This window comes from Acomys minous, assembly GCF_964271855.1.
Source record: "Acomys minous genome assembly, chromosome: 12".
NCBI lineage: Eukaryota > Metazoa > Chordata > Mammalia > Rodentia > Muridae > Acomys > Acomys minous.
In genome coordinates this window covers 88,251,076-88,264,335 of record NC_140493.1, presented here as the reverse complement: position 1 = coordinate 88,264,335, position 13,260 = coordinate 88,251,076, and the positions used below count along the sequence as shown (strand labels likewise).

Here is a 13,260-nt window from a genome sequence, read left to right as displayed (position 1 = left end):
AGGCAGCTGTCTGCCACCTGAAAAGATCAGGCTCGCTGTCAGGCTGACCCACCAGAGTCAATCCCTGGACCCCACATGGTGGAGCTGGCTCTGACCTCCACTCAATGTGAACGAACGAACACACACACACACACACACACACACACACACACACACACACATCCCAGGACTTGGGAGACAGAGGCAGGTGAATCTCTGAGTTCGAGGCCAGCAGAGTCCAGGACAGCCAGGGCTGTTAACACAGAGAAACTTTGTCTCAAGAAAAAACCAAAGCCACAGCAGCAAAATGCCTAAAAAGGTTCCTACAAACCTGCCCGAAGGGTCTCACCAGGTTGGCAGCAGACATAGCCTTGTTCACCTGATCCACCACACCCAGCTCAGCTTTTCTTTGAGGCAGAGCCTTGCAGTGTCATCTTGGCTGGCCTTAACTCACTATCAGCCCTGCTGCCCAGGAGATAACAGCTTTCCTTATCCTTTGAGTGGGCCGGGATTCCCAGTGTGTGCTGCTACACCCAGCTTCAAACACCAGTTCCTGGTTTATTTGAGGAAGACTCTCTAGCCCATGCTGACTTATTTTACTGTGTAGCAAAGGCTAGTCTGTTTTAACTTTGTTATTTATTTATTTATCTATTTATTTATAAAAGATTTATTATGTATACAGCATACTGCCTGCAGGCTAGAAGAGGGCACCAGATTTCGTTATAGATGGTTGTGAGCCACCATGTGGTTGCTGGGAATTGAACTCAGAACCTCTAGAAGAGCAGCCAGTGCTCTTAATTGCTGAGCCATCTCCCCAGTCCCCAAATTTTCTATTTACTTTTATGTTCATTGGTGTTCTTCCTGCTTGTATGTGTGTGTCTTGGAGTTGGCAACCAGTTGTGAGCTGCCATGTGGTTGCTGGGAATTGAACCCTGGTCCTTTAAAATAGCAGTCAGTGCTCTTCACAGCCAAGCCATCTCTGCAGCCCGCAAAGGCTAGTGTTGAACCATGACAGTGTTTCTGACTTAGGCATTCTGAACGCTAGAATTGCAGATGTTCATCACCACACTAGGCTTCAAATGCCACTTTTTTTTTTTTAAAGTTTTATTTACCTCCTGGAGAGATGGCTCAGAGGTGAAGAGCACTGCCTGCTCTTCGAAAGGTCATGAGTTCAATTCCCAGCAACCACATGGTGGCTTACAATCACCTGTAATGTGGTCTGGTGCCCTCTTTCTGGCCTGCTGGTGTACCTGAGGGCAAAACGTTATACTTAATAAATAAATGACTAAATAAACAGATCATTTAAAAAAAAAAGTTTTTGGCAGCGCACGCCTTTAATCCCAGCACTTGGGAGGCAGAAGCAGGCAGACCTCTGTGAGTTCGAGGCCAGCTCTGGTCCACAAAGGGAGTCTGGGATGGCCAAGGCGAACACAGAGAGAAGTAAGTTTTATTTACTTATTTTAGTTTTTCTGAGACAGGGTCTCACTATGTAGCCTTGGCTGGCCTTGAACTCATAGGTCCACCTGCCTCTCTTAGAGCCGAGCCAGGTGGGTATGAGCTGGGAGCAGAACTGGATCCTGTGGGAGAACAGCCAGTGCTTTTAGCTGTTCAGTTATCCTTCTAGGACCTTTTTTTTTCCTTTCTTCCTTTTTAAAATATATTCTTTTGCACTTTGTGTGGAGGCCAGAGGACGAGAGTTGGTTTTCATGTGGCTCCTAGAAATGGGACTCAGCTTATCGGCCTTGGCAGCTCACCGGCCCCTTACTTATTATGTAATTATTTATTGCGTTGTGTGTATGGGTGTTTTGCCTCCAGCTGTGTCTCTGCACCATGTGTGTGCAGTGTCCAAAGAGGCCAGAGGATGGCTTCAGCTTCCCTGGAAGTAGAGAAGGCTTGAAGCCACCATGTGGGCCCTGTGGAGGGCAGCTAGCACTCTTACCCACGGAGTCCTCTCTCGGGTGTTTTGTTTTAAACAAAGCTTCCTTTAGCTCAGTGTAGTCTTGAACTCCTGATCTGTCTACTTTCTCCTCCCAAGTGCCAAGATTGTATGTACATCCTGCAGAGGTTGGCCTGAAGTTCTTCTGTCTCTTTTGTTTGTTTGCTTTTTCTGAGACAAGGTCTCTCTATGTAGAGACTCAATTTGTCCTGGACTCGATTTGTAGACCAGGCTGGCCTTGAATTTACAGCAGTTCGCCTGCCTCTGCCTCCTGAGTCCTGGGATTACAGATGTGGGCTGCCACACCTGGCTTTGCTGCTTGTCCTTGTGACCTGCAAACAGATTGAGCTTTGTCCGCTGAACTGTAACTCTGGCACTGTCTCTACAGTGAACACGGAGAGCGAGACAGCGGTGGTCAACGTCACTTACTCCAACCGGGAGCAGACCAGGCAGTGAGTACCTCAGAAGTGGGGGTGTCTCTTGAGGGGTATTGGGAGCTGGGTTGTCCTTGGACTCCCATGACTGGGCAGGGGCCTGTGGCTGAAATTCACAGCTGGCTTTTGATAGTGGTTCAGCTAACTCTAGGATCCTACAAAAGGTCATTTCAGGGGCATGTTTCAGAAGTCAGAAATTTCTCACTATAAATTAACTGAAAGGAGGGTGTTGATGAATGGAATAAAAGATTGTCCCTGGGTACCTGGGGACTTTTAGAGTCCTGTACTGTGTCAATGGTGCCATCTTTTGGTTACGAGAGGGAACTGCCTTGCTCTAAGCAGGTGGATCAAAAGTGTGTGTGTTTCTTTTCTTCTTTTTCTTTTTCTTCTTCTTCTTCTTCTTCTTCTTCTTCTTCTTCTTCTTCTTCTTCCTCTTCCTCTTCCTCTTCCTCTTCCTCCTCTTCCTCCTCCTCCTCCTCCTCCTCTTCTTCTTCTTTTGAGACCATCGTGGACTCCAGCTCACTTAGATAGCCAAGGGTGACCCTGAACTCCTGATTTCTGCCTGTATTTCCCGAGCGCTGGGATTATGGGTGTGGGTTACTGCCCCTGAGTCGAGTGATGCGGAGCCGGGCTGATACGTTTCTAGGCAGCTTGACTATCCCTCACACTCCCGCCACAGGCCAACCCCATTAGTCCTTAGGTTCAGCATTTACAGTTCTCACTCCCGGAAGTGGACAGAACACAGGTTGCGTACATTGACTATTTGGTTTTTTTAGCTCTACGTGGCTGTCACGGAGTATTACCATTTTTTTTTTTTTTTTTTTTTTTAATTTTCTTGCTACAACACTTCCCAGTGTGACCAGTCCAGCTGGTCAGTTATTGGGGGGCCGAGGAGGGTCGCAACCTGTGAATAAAGAATGGGCGAGAAAACAGGCAGGGCTCAAGGAAACCATAGCTTGTCAAGAGCCGTTTATTGAAGGTGAGGGCAGGCTTTTTAAAACCTGCTTTAGGGAGGGCGGGGGTAAGCGAGGAGGGTAATGGAAAAGTGCAGAATCTTCTGGGGTTGGGCCCCGGGAACATCTGCAGGGGGAGGGGGTTTCCTAGTTGGGGCAAAGCAGGATGTCTCAGTGGTTATCTCAGGATCGGATCGCTCTCTTCTCAGGGCTAAGCTGGATGCCTTGCGTGCCTAGTGAGTGGCCAAACAGGATGTTTGCTGCTGGTGCTGAATGGGTGGGGGTCGGCCACGGGCCGTTTGGTTCCTGGCACCAGTGGACTTAAAGTGGAAGACTCTTGTGCACACTAAATCCCAAGGAAGCATGTGTCAATTACTTTCCCCACAGTGTCTTCTCTCTCATAGACCAGAAGGTTCCCTAGCAATGGTGGGGGTGGCAGACAGGTGGTCATCCTCCCACCCCATTTCTTCAGTGTATCCCCAGTATGTGCCCACCGGTAACTTAGTAGGCAGTTGGTGTGACCGGTGTGGAGTGACCATTGGACTTACCTGTCCACAGAGCCATCATGAAGCTGAATGGCCACCAGCTGGAGAGCCACGCCCTGAAGGTCTCCTACATACCGGACGAGCAGATCACGCAGGGTCCCGAGAACGGGCGCCGCGGAGGCTTTGGCTCTCGGGGCCAGCCCCGGCAAGGATCGCCTGTGGCAGCAGGGGCGCCAGCCAAGCAACAGCAAGTGGACATCCCCCTCCGGCTCCTGGTGCCCACGCAGTACGTAGGCGCGATCATTGGCAAGGAGGGCGCCACCATCCGCAACATCACAAAACAAACTCAGTCCAAGTGAGTGCTGGGCAGGGGAGGGTGGGTGCGGGGAGATCAGGGCCTGGGGCCCGCTCCCGGGCGCTCTTGGTTTGGTCATGAGCACTTTTCTCCTGGGAATGGATGCTTGGGACATACGTGGTGGCAGTTGGCAATACTGTGTGTGAGAGCTGGGCAGAGTAGGAGGCAGGGTGGGTCTCCCTGGTCCATACAGTGTCACCAGCAGGAAGAGTCACTCCAGGAAACCCAGTCCTGTGGGCTGGGAGTCAGCCACTCACCCCTTTAGGCTTCTTCCACCACTTAATGGTGGTCACAAGCTGGCCAGCCTGGCTAAAGTCGGGGCTCTTTGGCATAAGTCATAGTTAGGTCCCACTTCACACTGTAGTGTAGTTACCTGCTGTCCTCATCGTTACAGATGATTGGTGATTATGGGAAAGAACGGCTCAGGTTCCGTCCGTAACATCCCAAATCACTACTACCTATTTGTAGTTGGGATGGCGTGTCTCCCTGATACACTAGGGACACCAGAAGGGGAAAACAACTCCACAGCTGCACACAGCATGAGAGTGTCCCCACTCGGCAGCTGTGAGGCGGCCTGCCCTGTCCTCTCAGGGGTGGGCAGAGCAACACCTACCTGGTCATCCTTCCCTGGCCCCTTCTTGACTTTCCTGGTTCTATACCACGCATCTCCCATTCCAAGGAGGGAGTGGCCTTTTTGATTGACAGGAGGCGGGGGAAGTCCTGGGTTACTGGGGATGACTAATGGGGCTTTCCCCTTGGGGTCCTCAGGATAGACGTGCACAGGAAGGAGAACGCGGGGGCTGCGGAGAAGGCCATTAGTGTGCACTCGACCCCCGAGGGCTGCTCCTCCGCGTGCAAGATGATCCTGGAGATTATGCATAAAGAGGCAAAGGACACCAAAACGTAAGGCCCGGCTGCTCTCGGGAGGCTGCTATTGAGCGCGCTCGCTCTCTCTCTCTCTCTCTCTCTCTCTCTCTCTCTCTCTCTCTCTCTCTCACACACACAGACACAGACACACACACACACACACACACACACGCCCTTTTTCTTTCTGCTTTGATAGCCCAGGCAGAGGCTTTGCGGCTGAGCCCCCCCCCTCCCCCCCAGCCTCTAACACTTGTTCATAGTAAGGAAACAGATTAGGAGAGAGTCGCAAACTGCACACAAATAAATGTAGAAGCTGAGAGCTAAGATTCCTGTGTTTATGTACTTGTGATGTGTATATTTGTGTGGGTGTACACATTACAGTCTTCGTAGATGGAGTGTGCAGATGAATATGCATGTGTGTTGGCACAGAGGATCAGGCTGAAATGATGCTCTGTCTATACCTTTATAAATTTTTTTGTCAGCATACTTATCAGTAAATATAAGGCCCATACAAAGAGAGAGACACGGGACACAGGGTTTGAAATACAGCACAGTAGCATGACGCAGCTGCCTGCAGTGCATGAGAACCTGGGTGTGGGTCCCACCGATGCACATCCGTGTAAGGGATTCACATGGGGTCTGTCGTGTGGGCCGGGGTGTTTGAAGCGGGTCACTGTAGCCCAAGCTAACCCTGAACTCCTATAGTCAGTCCGCCTCCTGAACACTCAATTACAAGTATGCGCTACCATGCCTGACGTCAGTTTTAATTTTGCTTTCTTGAGAATGGCTCTGCAGTTAAGAGTAGGTAAGGACCAGAGTTTGGATCACAAACCCTTGGAACTCAGGCTCCAAGGGATCCAGCGCCTCCCTTCTGACTTCCGTGATCATCTTCACACGTATTCATAGTCTGTCTGTCTCTGTCTCTGTCTCTGTCTCTGTCTCTGTCTCTGTCTCTGTCTCTGTCTGTCTGTCTGTCTGTCTGTCTGTCTCTCTCTCTCTCTCTCTCTCTCTCTCTCTCTCTCTCTCTCTCTCAAACCCACTCTGCCTCCCTCTTCCACATGAGTACTCTGATAATAGGTGTATTATTACACTAAGTTTCAGGGTCTCTCCTCCCCCCCCCCCCCTTTCTTGTTTTTTTGTTTTCAAGACATGGTTTCTCTGTGGCCTTGGCTGTCCTGGAACACGAACTCAGAGTTCTCCTGACTCTGCTTCCTAAGTGCTATGATTAAAAGGCACACTCCACCACTGACTGCCTGGCTCACTAGTTACTTTCTTTGCTAATTGATTTACCTTTACTTTATGTGCGTTGTGTGCTTTTCTTGTATTTATGTTTATGTGAGAATGTCAGATTTTGGAGGTACACACAGTTGTGAGCTGTCATGTGGGTCCTGGGATTTGAACCTGAGTCCTGTGGAAGAGCAATCAGTCCTCTTAATCTCTGAGCCATCTCCCCAGCCCCCAGTTATTTTCTCGATATAGTCTTATTGGAGTTCCATTAGTGTAATAATGCTGTGTTTCTTGTAGACATGTTTCCTGGCTTGGCCTGGGCTCCATGGGTGGGTGGGTGGGTGGGTGGGTGGGTGTCTGTTGTCCGTTCGTCCCATTCTCTCCCCCCCCCCCACCCCCCTCCCGCTTCAGCAGCTAGGACTGTAGGCATACATCACATCACCTCACTGTGTATCAAATCTGTTTCCTTTCTGCTCCTTCCCCTTGGGGGTGGAGCCTAGACCTCATGCATGCTGGGATACTAAGCTAAACTCCCAAATCCAATTCACCTGTTTTTCGAGCATGTAGTTTGATGAGTTTCGATTTGTATATATGGTGGTACCTGTTGAGCCTGATCACAGTGGAGGCAAAGCTGTGCCTCCCTAATTTCAGCTTGCCTTCCACAGTCCATCCTCATCCACCATTTCTCTGTCTGTAAAACTGATCTCCACTGGGTTTTGTGATCTGACACTTGACTTGTGGTTTGCTCTGGGTTTGTGGTGGATGGCCACATGGTTGGCTGTTTGTTGGCACTGTTGATCAGGCTCTCTCTCTTCCCCAGGGCCGACGAGGTTCCCCTGAAGATCCTGGCCCATAATAACTTTGTGGGGCGACTCATTGGCAAGGAAGGGAGGAACTTGAAGAAGGTGGAGCAGGACACGGAGACAAAGATCACCATCTCATCGTAAGGCTCTCCCTGGGTCCCTTTACAGCAGCGCCGAGTGCAGGGCCCGGTCACTGAGCCTTAGCACCCGCCTCTTAAACTGGGGCGGATGGGGAAGTGGTGGGGTCATTTTCTCCTCAATAAGGAGCACCCTAGGACCTCCCCTTGGCACCCTCAGGAAAGACTGCAGCGATCGCCCGGGCTTTCGATGTGTCTGGCACTGTGAGGGGTGCATAGACCTTGGTCCCGTACAGCCTGGGCATGCTCGGCTGCCTGTGATGGACCAGTGACAGGAACCGGTTAGCTCTGTGTGAGCACCCTGCGTCTCCCATTTCCTGAGGAGACTGACGTGTTTGCAGAGCAACCCTACTGTAGAACTGCGCAAGTAAAGAACGGGCTGCCTGCGGCCAGCCTGCAGCAATCTCCGTGACAGGCCGTGTACCCACAGAAGGGGCCTCCTTGCCCTGGTTGCCTGAAGGCTGGAGATAGTGACTTACTTGCCAGAAATTAGGCAGCCTCTGGAAATGCCTGCCCGGGCACTCCCTCAGCCGCTCTTCTGTCCTAGTCCTGCACTGCCCACTGCTTGACGTTGTCGTCTCTTGCCAGGCTCCAGGACCTCACGCTCTATAACCCTGAGAGGACCATCACTGTGAAGGGAGCCATTGAGAACTGCTGCAGGGCGGAGCAGGAGATCATGAAGAAAGTTCGGGAGGCCTACGAGAACGATGTGGCTGCCATGAGCGTGAGTGAGGGGTGGCACACTTCTGTGCGCGTTGCTGGGAGTTGAATTGGTCCCTGGGGGTAGGCCGAAACTGTGCCTCTGAGCTATATATATCCCAAGCCCCTCTTTTCTGAATTGTAACAGTCAGGGTAGCCAGAACAACCTTGGAGCATCACTTTTTTTTTTTTTTTAATGTACATTGGCGTTGTGCCCACATGTCTCTGTGTGTGAGGGTGTCAGAGTCCCTCGAATGGCAATTATAGATGCTTGTGAGCTGCGATGTGAGTGCTGGGAATTGAACCAAGGTCCTTTGGAAGAGCAGTCAATGGCCTTAACCACTGAGCTACCTTTCTAGCCCCTCAGTTTATGCTTTTGGACTTAACACATCTGAATTTGTCTCAGCGGCGGTGGTGGTGGTGGTGGTGGTGGTGGTGGTGCGGCCGCCGCCACCACTGCCAGGGATCAAATTTGGGGTCTTGTACATTGTAGGTCAACAGTCTGCTGCTAAAAATGGGAAACTATTCAATATGGCCCCTGTTCTGTCTCCTGGGTTGGGGGCAGAATCTGGATTTTTATGGGTTCTTACACTTTAGCCGGTCTGTGATCCTCCTCCAGTAAAACTTGGCTGCTGTAGTAGACAGAAGGGTCACAATTTCAACTGTTTTTCTCTGAGACAAGCCTTCACTATGAAGGCTAGAGCTGAAATCAAGCCTTCTACCTTAGCCTCCCAAGGACTGGGACTTACAGGCGTGTGCCACCACGGCAGCCAGCGCGTAGTAGGATCTTTCCTTCTTTTTTTGGACGTGTATGTGTGAGGTTAGACGTGTGTATGTTCACACAGAGGCCAGAGGGTGACATCGGTGTTCAGCTCTCTCACCATCCTCTTTTACCAAATCTGGGAGCTAGGTGGGTGACAGCAAGACCCAGTAATCCTGTCTCTCTGTCCACCCCACCCTCCCCAACCCTTCTCACACGCCAAACCCCACTGGGCTTAGGAGCATGCGTGATATTCCCATGGGTGCCGGTATTCACACTCGAGTCCTCACGCAGCTGAGCCGCTGCTCACTTGAAACAAGGGTCTCAGTGTGTAGCTCAGGCTGGGCTTGGAGCTTGATAAGTAGACCAAGCTAGCCTCTAACTCACAGAGATTCACCTGCCTCTGCCTCCGGGTGCTGGAATTTTATTCTCGCCACTTCTAGCCCCATTTGGATCTTTTAGAGGAAATTGGTGATGGGAAATTTGGCCAAAAGGTTCAGAACTACTTGGGCCCCAGGAATCCATGGAAGCTCATATAGAAGGGCATCACATTCTCAGGTTAGGAGTTGGGTTTGCTTCCGTCAACAAGGCAGAAACAGCGAGTGGGCCTGCTGGCTGGCTTCCTGCTTAGACAACACCAGCTTAGTCCAGTGAGGACATCTCCATGGCCCAAGGGAAACCACACTGCCAGGCAGGTTTTTGTACAAAGTAGCTCCTGTGGGACCCTGACTTGCTCTGGGGGGGGGTCCTGGCCCCTAGAGCCAAACACCAGGGCCCACCTGGCTCCGTCGGCAAGCTGGGACCCGTGAGCAAGCTGATGTGTGCCTCACCTCTCTTCCCCCCAGTTGCAGTCCCACCTCATCCCGGGTCTCAACCTGGCTGCTGTAGGTCTCTTCCCAGCTTCCTCCAGTGCTGTCCCGCCACCTCCCAGCAGCGTCACCGGGGCTGCTCCCTATAGCGCCTTCATGGTAGGTGGAAGGTCTTATAACTGGGGGCCTGTGGGGATATGGGGCCTTGGGACCTTGGCAAGAGGGGGGGAGGGAAGAAAGGCCCGCAGCTAGAACGCCAGCCTCAAGGAAAGGAGCCCAGCCGAGTCCTCCGTCTCCGGTGTGGCAGGTGCTTTTTCTCTGGATTTTGCTTTCCGTTAGCCGGAAGAGAGCTAAAAAGAGTTTGTGCGGGCCTTCCATGCCCCCAGGGTGGAAGGATTCTTGGGTCTGGCCTTGCTCCTCCTCTGCCCAGGCCTTTGGTAAGGAATTCCTTGTTCCCTGCAGCAGGCTCCGGAGCAGGAGATGGTTCAGGTGTTCATCCCTGCCCAGGCTGTGGGCGCCATCATCGGGAAGAAAGGGCAGCACATCAAACAGCTCTCCCGTTTCGCCAGCGCCTCCATCAAGGTGAATTGCCCTTGAGTTCTTCCGGTTCTCTTTACACTTTGGGGAACGAGAGAGCCCGGTCCCCTGTGGGTGTGTCTTCAGTGCCTTTAGGTTTCCAGGCTAGACAGGAGGCAGGACTAAGGTAGAGATTCTACCACGAAGTAGAACGGACCCAGCCCCAACCCCTTCCCAAACTAACATTTGCACCTCTTGCTGGGCTCCGCGGCAGAGGCGGATGCTAGGGAGCAGGTGGTGCCTAGCAGGGAGCACTATGGCAGCGTTGGCTGACTTTCCCCGCTCTGGATCCAGGACCCTCGAGAGCAAGCAGACCCGTGCTGTTGATCTTGCCGGTCCAAATTCATGAGTTTCACTGGGTGGCATTTAGTGCTCTGCGATTCCCTTCCTGACTGACTCCAAGAGGGGTGCAGCTCTACCCAGTCGTCTCGTAATCCTCTGCCTCTCAGCAGCACTCTGCTAAAACCCTCAGATAGGGTTGGTGGTGGGCATGATCATACTGTGAAAGGGCCCCTGAGGCGGGTCCTCCTAGCCCTCTGCCCCACGGTTCTTGTGTAAAGACAGGAACTTGGGCTTGAGGCTCCCCCTTCCCCCCCCCTCAGAATTGGCAGCGGGAGGGAACCAAAGGTTTGGAGAGGCCTTCGTCTCCTCTGGAAGCAGCTCCCTCTGACCAACTTTGCTTTGTAGATTGCTCCACCGGAGACGCCAGACTCCAAGGTCCGAATGGTTATCATCACTGGACCCCCAGAGGCTCAATTCAAGGTTCGGTCTATAGCATCTTTCCACGATGGACACAGGGGAACTGAGGTTGGGAAAAGGGTTGAGGTTGTTTCCACAGGACACACAGCGGCAAAGCTGCTTTCAAAGCGCTGTCAAGCTTAATTTCTGCTCGTGTCCCCTTCCTTCCTCACTTCCTCATGGTCTGCCCAGAAATGTGAGAACAAAGGTGCTTGCATTTGGTGGCAGCCCCCCTTCTCCATGGATCTCTGTGAGGATAGTCTGGGCAGCTTTCTAGGCATCCAAGGAGCGTCAGTTGTTGGCATTTGTGGTTGTGACACACCAGTTGTAGCCACATATGTCATCCCAGAACATACAAGTTTGGCGTCTCCTCTGAGGTGGGAACAGAGTAAGGCAGGGCCTTGAATATGTAACTAGCTGGCCCTGAACTAGCCATGCAGACCAAGTTGGCTACGAACTTGTGGTGATCCTCCTGCCTCTGAAGTGCTGGGGTATTCATTTATTCATGGCTCATAATCTGAAGGTCTCCAGCATTACAGAAAATCAGGGGTGCCATTGAAGGTCACCCACTGTGGCTTTGCAACCATCTCCCTTAGCTGGTCAGTGTTCCTATGTAGAAAAAGCTGGACGGGAGCCCAGACAGGCACTACACTCCTGCCTAGCTACAGGGCTGATTAACGGTGACCTTCTCTCCTTAGGCTCAGGGAAGAATCTATGGCAAACTGAAAGAGGAGAATTTCTTTGGCCCCAAGGAAGAAGTAAAACTGGAGACCCACATACGGGTTCCAGCGTCAGCAGCTGGCCGGGTCATCGGCAAAGGTGGCAAAACGGTGAGCTCTGAGGGCTGGACGCTGCAGCCCTTGGTGTCTAAAACTCACGCCTTTGTGTAGGCGTTTCACCTCTGTTCATTTGTCCACTGACCTGATTGTACTTCCCACATCCAGTGACCGAATCCTTCCGTCCTGCCTTATCCCAGCTCCAGCCCCCCCCCCCCCCCCCGCCCCCTTCTTGTGGAGCTAGGTCTTGAACCCAGGACATCATACGTGCTAAGGAAAGCATTCTACCATTGAGTTGCCCTCATTCCCCCCCCCCCCCACACACACACACACATTTCATTGCTAGTACTCTGAGCTTCTCTCTGACCGCCCCACCCCCTAGGTGAACGAGCTGCAGAACTTGACCGCAGCTGAGGTGGTAGTGCCAAGAGACCAGACCCCGGATGAGAACGACCAAGTCATTGTGAAGATCATCGGCCATTTCTATGCCAGCCAGGTACGTGCCGTGCTCCCCTATCTCCAGAGGACTCGAGCCAGGAGCAGGAAAACCATGGTGCTCGTGGTTGATCTGTGTGACTTGCACAGGCCCTGTGCCTGACCACCTCATGATCCACCTGCTGTGGGCTGGGTTGGTCTTGTTCAGGTTGTAAGAAATGAATGTGAGGATGTTCTGTTTCTGCTTAGTCTTCAGTGGCTCCCTGGGTAAAGTGCACATGCCTGTAATCCCAGCACTCTGGAGGCAGAGGCAGTTCGAGGCCTGCGTGATCTACAGAGCGAGTTGCAGATCAGCCAGGGCTATTAACACACAGAAATCTTGTGTTTGGGGGGATGTGGGAGTGCTTATCACCAAGCACAAACCTGGGTGCAGTCTTCAGTGACCACATGGTGGCCAAGAAACAACCTCTGTTTATGGGGGCTGGAGAGATGGCTTAGTGGGTTAAAAGTACTGACTGTTCTTCCAAAGGACCCGGGTTCAATTCCCAGCACCCACGTGGCAGCTCACAACTGTTCTGTAACTCCAAGATCTGACACCCTCACACAGACATGCAGGCAAAACACCAAGGCATATAAAATTTTAAAAAGGGAGAATGTCTATGTATGGAATTAATGATTTTATCCGCTGTATAGTCATGGTCTGTGTGGTGTCCTGAACCCCCTTTGAACTGGATAGGAAGTTGGTTTTCAGCTTTGTTCACAGAAGGATGACAGTACAATTAGTGACATCCTGGGTTTTCTCATACTTAACCCTCTGGCCTACCAGTAGCCCACTGTCTAGATGAGGCTGGCTTGCCATTCCCAGTAATCCTGCTTCAGTCTCCTGAAAGCTGGGGTCACACATGTCTGTCACTCACTGTACCTGGCTCTGTGCCATCTGTAACTTTTTATCCCCTTTCCTTTAAGTCCCTGGCGTGGCTCTGAAGCCAGGAAGATGAGCCAGTCTTAGGTTAAAGTTTTTATTGACCTCCCCAGCAAGGGGAGGAAAAGATGGTTGACAAAGGGGCTTTCTTTTTTTGGTTTTTTTTTTTGAGACAGGGTTTCTCTGTGTAGCCTTGGCTGTCCTGGACTTGCTTTGTAGACCAGGCTGGCCTCGAACTCACAGCGATCCGCCTGCCTCTGCCTCCCGAGTGCTGGGATTAAAGGCGTGCGCGCCACCACGCCCGGCTCAAAGGGGCTCTCTTAAACCCTCAGTCATCTTTAGTTTACTGCTGTGCAGTGGCCCCCCCAG

General features: G+C 51.9%; 1 protein-coding gene across 2 annotated transcripts in view; it reads left to right on the top strand.

Annotated features, from left to right (window-relative positions):
* The window catches only part of IGF2BP1 (insulin like growth factor 2 mRNA binding protein 1), a 50,446-nt gene that overhangs the window by 29,319 nt on the left and 7,867 nt on the right, over positions 1-13,260 (top strand). The window contains exons 5-14 of one of the 2 annotated variants that reach the window (XM_084749918.1): positions 2,304-2,367; positions 3,861-4,142; positions 4,911-5,045; positions 7,057-7,179; positions 7,765-7,900; positions 9,481-9,603; positions 9,910-10,026; positions 10,708-10,782; positions 11,457-11,588; positions 11,917-12,030. In XM_084749918.1, coding sequence (XP_084606044.1) covers positions 2,304-2,367; positions 3,861-4,142; positions 4,911-5,045; positions 7,057-7,179; positions 7,765-7,900; positions 9,481-9,603; positions 9,910-10,026; positions 10,708-10,782; positions 11,457-11,588; positions 11,917-12,030 — 1,301 coding nt within the window. Of the gene's footprint in view, positions 1-2,303; positions 2,368-3,860; positions 4,143-4,910; positions 5,046-7,056; positions 7,180-7,764; positions 7,901-9,480; positions 9,604-9,906; positions 10,027-10,707; positions 10,783-11,456; positions 11,589-11,916; positions 12,031-13,260 lie in introns of both variants that reach the window. The other variant, XM_084749917.1, reaches the window with a different exon arrangement.